Source organism: Ceratotherium simum, chromosome 33 (genome assembly GCF_057802395.1).
Source record: "Ceratotherium simum simum isolate JZ-2026a chromosome 33, ASM5780239v1, whole genome shotgun sequence".
In the NCBI taxonomy this organism is placed as follows: Eukaryota; Metazoa; Chordata; class Mammalia; order Perissodactyla; family Rhinocerotidae; genus Ceratotherium; species Ceratotherium simum.
The window spans coordinates 20610187-20619781 of record NC_141932.1 but is presented as its reverse complement, the minus strand read 5'-3'; the positions used below and the strand labels follow the sequence as shown (position 1 = coordinate 20619781).

Genomic DNA, 9595 nt, shown 5'->3' with positions numbered 1-9595 from the left:
GGACCCAGGTGCTGGAAAGAGTACTTCCTATGCAGAGACCTGTGAAGGAAAGAGGAGTGGCCCAGCGTGCATGTCTAAGGCAGGAGACACCCCGGCAAGAATGCCTAGGGAAAAGGGCCAATGGCTGGAGGTGTCTAGGAAGGCGAGTTAGGTGCTCCAGAGCACAGGCTCTAGACTCAGACAAACTTTTGTTTCAAATATGACTCCACGACTTGGACAAGTCACTTCAGAACTCGGTGAGCCCCTGGTTTCCTTGTGTGTAAAATACGGAGACTAATGCCCCCAGGATTGTTGTGAATGAGATCGCATGTGTAAGGGGCTTAGCACTGGGCCTGCCTGTTATTAGGAGATGGATGTTTTAGAGAGTGGAGAAGGACCCCAGAATCATAGCTTCTCTGGACGAAGCTGCCTCAGTAGGCACAGGAGAGATTCTCAAGAAGAGAGATATGAGGCTCTATGGGAAGAAGAGCACTATGCTTGGAGCCTGGAGGAAACAGAATGGTTTGAAAGGGCCCCCCGTGTTCCAATTAAGGAGATATTCTATTTCTTCCTCTCTCTCCTACCCTCTACAGCAAAGTCCTTTGAGCCCCGTTTCATGCCCCCCTCCAACCCTTCTTTCAGCTCTGGTAAACAGACCTGTAGCAAACCACGTGATCTGTTACTTTCCTCCCTTTGGGCTGCACCTGGTTTGTGCCCAGATGTATTTGTCCTCTGAGAAAGGATCCAGTCAGTTAGCAAGTGGCAGAATAGTCTCTCCTTCCCTGTGGTTCTCCCTCACTGGTCCTGGCACAGCCACTAGTAGGGCCCTAGAGGCACCTAGCAGAGCTTGCCCCTGGGGTGGAGAGCCTGCTTCCTGCTCATCCTAGGTTTCCATACTTCTCTCTGGGTTTGGCTGCAAGGTTCTCCTTGAGGGAGTTTCAGGTTTGGTACTTTGGAGTTGGTTCTCCTTGAGGGAGTTTCAGGTTTGGTACTTTGGAGTTAGTCCCACCTCTGAGCTTTCACAACTGTTATCTCAACCCCAGGAATGTTTTCTCCATTCTCATCACCGAGTTATTGCCTATGTATCCTTTGAGTCGAGGTTTATCTGTTACTTTCTGGGTTCCTTTCTTAGCTCCTGGTACCTCTTTGTAGCCCTTAACACAGTCATAATTAGCTTTTTGTGTTTAAGTATTTGTTTAATGTGTGTCTATCTAACTAAACTGAAGGCTTTAGTAGGGCAAGCTTATTCTTAGCTGTATCCCAGGGTCTGATGTGTAGTATGCAATTTTGTTATTCTTACCATCCTTCAGCTGAGCTCCTCCTCGATCCACAAGACACCTTCCCAAAACCCTTCCCACCTAACTCCAGGTATTTCAGGACTTATGCCTAATGAGTCCGAAGTCCACTCTTATCATGATTTCTGTTTTCTTAACAATTCCTTTCCTTCCCCTTCAACTGAGATGGTTACCCTTTATCTTTGCAGCTATTGCAGGGTGGAAGAGATTCTTAAAGAGGGTTGGCTGTGCAGATAGGAATAGTGAATTGGGCTGGGCAGAGGACTGGTTTGTGCTCTGAACAATTTTAAGATTGTGCCCTGAAGGCAACTCCCTAAGCATTATACCATATCAGAGAACAGCTAGGCTGGTGGGTTTTTAACTGTGCTACAAGGAGTTCCAGGTGTCTGTAGAATTGCCTGCTGCCCTGGAGTGGGAACTTAGAGGGCAAGGTCAAGCTGGACCCCTTCTCTGACCCTCCCATCTCCTTGCTTCAACCAGTGCAATTCTGCTTCAGTTGGTTTTGTATATTGGGATTCTCTAGAACCTAGTCATAAATAGATCTCCAACCTTTTTTTTTTTATCTTTTTTTTTTTTTTGTGAGGAGATCAGCCCTGTGCTAACATCCGCCAATCCTCCTCTTTTTTTGCTGAGGAAGACGGCCCTGGGCTAACATCTGTGCCCATCTTCCTCCACTTTATATGGGACGCCGCCACAGCATGGCTTGCCAAGCAGTGCGTCGGTGCGCGCCCGGGATCCGAACCAGCGAACCCCGGGCCGCCGCAGCGGAGCGTGCGCACTTAACCGCTTGCGCCACCGGGCCGGCCCCAAGATCTCCAACCTTTTAAGGGGCAAGACGGCATGTCCTCAGGCAGTTGGGGCTGCTGACTGCCCAGATAGGTTTCTATCTCAAGGTGTTGTCACACCTTTTAGCCTCTGGCAGACTGATTGTCCCAGGTGGAGATGATGTCATGTAGCATAAAAAAGCCACCTCTAATCCCAAGAAGCACACTTCTGACTGGCCATTTTTTGTTTTAAGATGTCATGGACAATATTACCAGGCAGAACCAATTCTATGAGACCCAGGTCATCAAGCAAGAGAACGAGTCAGGCTACGAGAGGAGACCGCTGGAAGTGGAGCAGCAGCAGCAGGCCTATCGCTCAGGTAGGAAGGCGCACGTGGTGCATCTCTTTTGAGGGAAATAGAATCAATACATGGCTGTTACCTTCTGTGTAGAGCCTGTCTTCCTAGAGAGACGTTGCATCTTCCTCTTGGTCAATCGATTTGGGTTTGTCACTGTGGCGAGGTTTTTCTGAAGGAAAGAACTTAGTCCTGCTTCCAGGTGTTGGGAATTGGGAGTTTTCATGGTATCTGTTTTCAGATGTTAGTATCAACACTCTAGAGAGTTTAGATCTGAGGCCAATACTTGAGTCTTATTTAGAGTCTTAGAATATGGAGGCCAGAAATGATCTTGTAAATCTAATCTGGTATTTCCCATGTTTGAAAGAATATTGTTTCAGGAGACATTATTAGGGACTTCTCAGAAAAGGGTTCCTTGGCCAAACGCATCTGGAAAATGCAGCATTTGCTGTACCACCTCTGGGAGAGTCACTGTGCTCATTAGATCATTAAAGGCTCTGAAGAGTCCTGGATTGAGGAAAGCTCTGCGTTGCATTGTTTAAACCCAAGATTTCCCAGACGTGTAAATATGTCTTTGCAGAACAAAGTTCCCCATAATGCCGGTTTGGGAAACACAGATGTAGTCCAGCTCTTCCCTCCCCGTTTTACGGATTGGGAGGTGGCTTGCCTGACGGCAGAGCTGGGGTTGGAACTCAGGAAACTGGCTCCTGGGCCACTGTTCTTGGTTAATAAGCAGCGTTCCTCACCATTTGTGTCCTACTGTTTAAAAAGCTGAGTCCCGCTGTTGAGTAATGACAGAGCCAAGACTGACTCCTAGTCTTATGCTTCTTTCACCGTGTTGTGGCCCTGATGCCTTTCCTTAGCGAATCTCTTTGATTCTATCTAATTCCATTCTGGTTCATCCACAAAGTGAAATCCCCAGACATTTCTTGTGGGTGGCTCAGGATTTTAATGAATGTAGGTTAAACCACAGATTCGTGTCAGGCTCTGTGACTTGTGGGATCCTTTGGCCCAAGGGGAGTATTTTTTGTGCCCTTATCAGCAGACATTTATCAGGGCCTCCTGTGAGCTCAGCACCGTGCTGGGAACCGTGGAGGCTCTCTTCAGATGGGTGAGCACCATCCGTGCCTTGGAGAACCAGGAGCTCTCTCTGAGACATGTGTTCTGCATGCCAAAACTAGGGCGTGATCCAGGGTGGTCTTGGGTTGAGTGCTCAAACGAGTGGATGTGAGTGATCCACAGCACCAGGCATAGATGCTGTGGGAGGAATGAGGCTGGACTGAATCCACAGTTTTCTCTCAGTTAGGTGTTGATTCTTAGAGTCTGCCTGAGACCAGAACTTTTCTGTGGCCCACACAGCACATTGTCCCATCCTGACTGCTGTGTGTTATGACTTACTGAGGCCATCACACCTATGTGCTGGCTTAAGTGCAGACCCTCCCTCCTGGAGTGATTCTGGGCTTTGTGGTAGAGTGATTAAAGCCAGTGGAGTTAGCTGCAGGACCACAGTGCTCTGTTGAATTGACCTTCTCCACTCCCTTGCCAGGCTGAAGAAGCTTTGTAAGAACTAAAGTGGAGAGATTCTTTAGGAGGAGAAATTAGAGAATGTAGGATCATGGAATCTCAGAGTTTAAAGGGGTCTTAGAAGTTGTCTAGGGCTCCCTCCTACTCTGTGCAGGCCAGGGTATCTGCCAACTTTCATGGCGCCTTTGCCAAGTAGCCAAAGGCAGCCGTTCTACCTTTGAGTGGGCCTTGAGAGAGCTTGTAGGTCCTTATTTAGTGCTGAAATCCCCTCTTTCTCCCCATGAAGCCTGAGAGTTATCTGACTGACATCTGTCACCCCATCGACTGCCAGTTCTGATGTGCCTGGTTGGCCATCCCCAGCCTCCCTTTATCCTAGGCCTGTTCTCCGGTACAGTCTTCTTGGTTCCCTCAGCAGGCTTCTGTTAAACCCAGCAGCTGCCTGTGCCCAGCCCTTCATCACTATAGTCAGGATTCTGCCAACATCTCCTGAGGTAAAGGAGACCAGAAAGGTGATAGCTGAGGAGTTTCCAAGTGTCTTGACCATCTGGATTTGTCCCAATAGAAGTGAAGACAGAGATGAAGCAGGAAGCACCCACCAGCTTCCTCCCACCTGAAGCATCTCAGCTCAAGCCAGACAGACAGCAATTCCAGAGTCGCAAGAGGCCTTATGAAGAAAACCGGGGACGGGGTTACTTTGAACACCGAGAGGATAGGAGGTGGGTGTGTGAGGCGATAAGTCACCCTTTTTTCCAGGAGGTCTCTATGTCCGTAGCCTGGTGCCACTGGGACCTTTGCACTAACCAAGAGGGGCAGAGCAGAGTTCTCCTTGCCCTCACACTCTCCCTGTGTCATTCCTACACTCACTACCAGATTCAACTTTGCTAAACTTTGGGTCTTTCCCTCGGTTCCTACCTTCCTATTACCTGCAGGGTAAAGTCCAGCACCTTGCCTTTCATGTGTGAGATGCCATCCTGCCTCTTCTGTCCTTTGCCCCACTGCCCTGCAGTCCTGCAGTGTCCTTTTCTTAACAGCTGCTCTATATCCCTCCATTGAAAGAAAGATCTATTTCCTGACCCTTCTCCCAAACATCCCCCCTCCATCCTTCTACTCATTCATTTGTTGTCAGTGCTCAGTGCTTTCACAAGGTGCCCACCCTTGGGCTGCACGCTGGGGACACATGATTTGGACAGTGAGTTTTGCCTTCTGTTGTTCACAATATAGGGACTGAGACAGACACATACACAAATAAGCCACAACCTAGTGGGGTGAGTAGTCAGGGTGTGTGTGAGTGTCAGGAGCTCACGGGAGGGAGTGGCCTCTCTGCCCTGGTTATTTCCTTTTTCCCTTTCCTGCAAGCCCCCCCCCCCCCCCCCCGCCCGTCCCATCCCCTTCGTTCCAGCCCAGTCCTACCCCTCCCACCTTCCCTCCTTCAGCTCCCCTGTGGAGACTTTCTCAATCACAGAAACTAGGAATGACCACTCATTCTCTACTTATCTGGACTGATCATCTGACGCGTTTATTTCCTGCCTAGGGGAATCCATCCTCTAACTAACTTGTGACTCTTTAAGATAGGGCCTATGACTAAAGTTAGGACATGGAACCCACCTCTTATGAGTTTCTCCCACTGCCTCTCATATAGCAGAGTCCTTAGAGCTACTTGCTCATAGAGAGCAGAGGAGGAACACTTGCTCTTATCTGGGGCTGGCAGAGAAAGCTTCCTAGGATGGACTTAACCGTGTGATGAGCTCTGTGCTAGCCATGGACTGGCAGGTCTGGAAAGGTGTTCCACCTGAGGAAAGCCTGCTGCTGGGGGAGTGCCAGCAGCCACATGGGCATGGGGTAACTGACCTGGGCACATGGTGGACTAGGGTCATCCAGGCTGTCTGAGGTAAGACCCTGGGCATTAGACCCCACCCCTCTATCCCTCTCCCTTATTCGTATATATTTGAAACCAGCAGTATTTTAACATAGTCCCTTGTTAGTGTTTTGGTAGGAAGATGAATCTCGTTCATAATTTAGGACACTTTTGAAAGAGAAATAGAGACTGAAAAAATGGGTCATTTCAAATCCTTTCAGAGTTTTAGGAAGCCTGGTATATAGACAGATTGTAATTACTGGGGTTTATCTAAGCTCTTGCACTTTCCCCTTCCCAGCCCAGTGCCCTTTGGTCTACCACAGCCTCTTGTCGCTAACAGTCAGTTTGGAGGCAGTTCTCAACATGCAGAGGGCATGGATCAGAATCATGGGGTGTGAGAGGAGTCGTCTTTGAAAAAGCTTTCTAAATGATTCTGATGGCCCTCTTTAGCAGAGCATGCCCTTTCTAGTCCCTGTCCCCACCCTAGGAGTTAACAGTCATTGCAAGGATGTAGGGTTGCAGGGTTCTTTTGCTAACCTCTGTGGGAAGAAATTGAAATCCAAGAAGCAGACTGGAAACCACTTGTAAATTCCAGCAGAACCTTCATTTCCCTTCCTCTGTGCTTGTCCAACCCTTCTGATGTGACTTAACCCCTCTTTCTGACACAGGGGCCGCTCTCCTCAGCCTCCTGCTGAAGAGGATGAAGATGACTTTGATGACACCCTGGTTGCCATTGACACATGTGAGTCCTTGGAGTCCCTATCTGATTCTGCCTTCCAGTCAGTATTGGGAAACTATGCCTTGACCTTCACAAGAATGCCTGCCTGGCACCATCCAGAGCCAGTGTTAATCCAGATGTGAGAAACAGCAGAGCTCTGGAACAAGGGTGCTGGTTTGGAGACAGAAGATCTGCTCCCAGCTCTAGCTGTGGGATCCTGAGCAAGTCATTCTACTTGTCTTAGCTTTTCTTCAAGGAAGAGTAATCCTGTGCTAATACCTCTGAGGACTTGAAGTGATACTCATCAGAGGATGGATACAAGAGCAATTTGGAAAACCCTGAACACCCTGCACACACAGGGGGTTGTCATCTAATCAGGAAGGGAACCTGAGTGCTGCTGGGGAAACTTACTCTTTGACGACCAGTTCCCCAGTTTCCATCAGCTGCTCACTTTCCTGGTGAAACCAATGCCACTTTGTCCTCTAAGGCATTAACCTGGCCTGCCCTGCTCTGTCTTCCAGTTCAGTTTTCTTTCCACTAGATAAGTGGCTTTCCCCTTGACTGCACATCTAAACCCTTGGGGAAATGATTATAGAGCTCGTATCCTTCCTCAGAGCTCCTAAGACTTAAGTGTCAGTGCCTATGAATCTGAATTTTAGAATGCACCCAGAAGCCCAGTCAGGTCTGAGAACACTGCACTTTTCAACAGAGCAGAAAGTTAACAAACAGCAGTTCAGTTGTATATTTCTTTACATAGCTCATTTATAGAGCAGTGGCTACATGCTTTGGAAGTGGGAAAGATATCTCATACATAGTCCCTTCTATCACAAGATCTCAAAGACAATATACCCAGAGTAAAGCTAAATATTTTTTAAAGTATTGGGTGGCAGTGGTCCGTGAAGCAGCATCTGATCAGATGCCAAATGTACAGACTGTGGTGCTCAACCTTTAGAGAAAGGAGAGAGCCTACCGGATGGGTTGGTCACGAAAGACTTTCTTGGAGGCCTGACTGGCTCCTTGAAGAGTGGGGAGATTCAGAGCCACAGCAGGAAAGTTCTGGGCCCACAGGAGGAGGTGGGAGCCTTTGGCACACCCAGACAGTGATGCCTGGGTGGCAGGGATGGATCAGGGTCAAATATTTGTGCGGCTGTTGGCAGCAAGAGTCTGGCTTCCAAAATGGTATAGTTAGTAGGAGGAGATGGTTGAAGTGTACAGCTGTGGGGATTAGCCTTTTTTTGAATTCTAAAATCCCTTGAAACTGGTGAGGGTATGGACACTGTCTCCAGCAAGTGTATATCCTCATAAAAGGCATTTGTTTACAATTTCCAGGGGTCCCCCTGACAGCCATCCTTGGACCCCAGCCAGGTGAAGAACCCTTGTTCCTATGTGCTTTGATCCTCTGCAGGCTAGTTTGCAGTAGTCCAAAGCCTTTCTACTGGAAGGGAGAATGGTTAGGCAATGCAGCTGGTTTCTCATGAACCTACCCCCACAATGTCTTGGCTTATGTACTCCTGGTTAATAGTCTTGGGGAACTTACCTTTGCTGGTGCCTGTCCCTCTCTTGGGACCTTTAAAACATCAACCAACTCAGGCTTTTTCCTCCATAGATAACTGCGACCTCCACTTCAAGGTGGCCCGAGACCGGAGTAGTGGCTACCCGCTCACAATCGAGGGCTTTGCATACCTGTGGTCAGGAGCCCGTGCCAGCTATGGGGTCAGAAGGGGCCGTGTGTGCTTTGAGATGAAGGTGAGTGGGAGCAACAGAGGGGACAGAGACAGAAAACAAGTCTGTCCTTTGGAAGAGCCTGTTACCATCCACCTTGGTCAGAGCCATGATTGCAAAAGAGATTTCACCGAGCAGACTTTATATTCCAAGCAAAAAAAGTATAATGAACTTGAGAGAACTACACTATTGCTAAATGCTCTATTGGAAGAGCAAGCCAACCATCCATACTTCATGAAGCAGTTTTTTCCTTGGTGGGATGTGTCCAGGTATTAAACAGCCAACCATTCCAAGGGTGACATGTTTGTAGAAGTGGGAAAAGGAGTTGTTTGGAAGAGAAGTGAGCTAGAAAGAATGGACTCAGGCATCCCCAATTAAAAGGAGGCCAGAGGGAGAGGAGGGCAAAGAAAGGTTCTGCCGTCAGGCCATCCTCTACCATCATCTCTCCACAGTTCCACGTCAGGTTATGTTGATGAAAATAATACATGCTCGTGTTTAACAAAAGTTCAGATGCCACACAAGATTATAGGGTAGAAAAGCAAAAGTCATATTCATGTCCTCCCAGTCCCCATCCTACCCTCCAAAGACAACTTATATGTTAATTTCTTGTGTATCCATTGTATCTCCAAACTTATTTATGATCGCTAATATTTATGGAACACTTTGCATGCACTAGATATGGTGCCAAGCTCTTTACACAGGTATCTCCATTAATCCTCACAGTACCATCATGAAAATAGGTAGTTATTCTCCTTTTTTGGTGGTGGAAGCTGAGACTGAGGGTTATCATATTTGATTGACTGAGATGTTGATTGTCAGTTGCACGTTGTTTTGTGTGCTACTCATAGAGAAACACTGCCAATTAAAATGACGAGTGCTTTCTTATTACATTAATTGTAAGATATATCTTGACTTTGGAGATGTTAAAATGTGAAAAATGTGCATCCAAAAATCGGTGAAATAGGGTAACTTTCCAAAAACCATAAACTAATATAATACAGGTGGTTATGGTTATTAGGCAGTCTAAGCTCTGATTCAATTAAAGGTTAAGTCAGAAGTCACTTTTTATTTTTTCTACTTCTTTTACTTAATACTGTATCTTGGACATTTTTCCATACCAGTACATTAGCCCTCTCTCATTCTTTTTAACTGCTGCATCATATTTTGTGGCGTGAATGTGCCATAATGTGACAAGTGCCTTATTGATGGGTTTTTAGGGTTTTTTTGTTTGTTTTTTTGGAGAGGAAGATTGTCCCTGAGCTAGCCTCTGTACCAGTCTTCCTCAATTTTTTATATGTGGGACGCTGCCACAGCATGGCTTGACGAGTGGTGTGTAGATCCGCGCCTGGGATCCAAACCCATGAACACTGGGCTGGTCCCTG

General features: G+C 47.5%; 1 protein-coding gene across 5 annotated transcripts in view; it reads left to right on the top strand.

Moving 5' to 3' along the window:
* HNRNPUL1 (heterogeneous nuclear ribonucleoprotein U like 1) overlaps positions 1–9595 on the top strand; it is a 35650-nt gene that overhangs the window by 3605 nt on the left and 22450 nt on the right. For 3 of the 5 annotated variants that reach the window (XM_004441572.3, XM_004441569.3, XM_004441571.3), the window contains exons 2-5: positions 2293–2418; positions 4481–4634; positions 6442–6515; positions 8098–8237. In XM_004441572.3, the coding sequence (XP_004441629.1) occupies positions 2298–2418; positions 4481–4634; positions 6442–6515; positions 8098–8237 (489 nt within the window). In that variant the 5' untranslated portion in view covers positions 2293–2297. Of the gene's footprint in view, positions 1–76; positions 237–263; positions 1348–2292; positions 2419–4480; positions 4635–6441; positions 6516–8097; positions 8238–9595 lie in introns of those variants that run through there. The other 2 variants (XM_087421708.1, XM_087421710.1) reach the window with 2 other exon arrangements.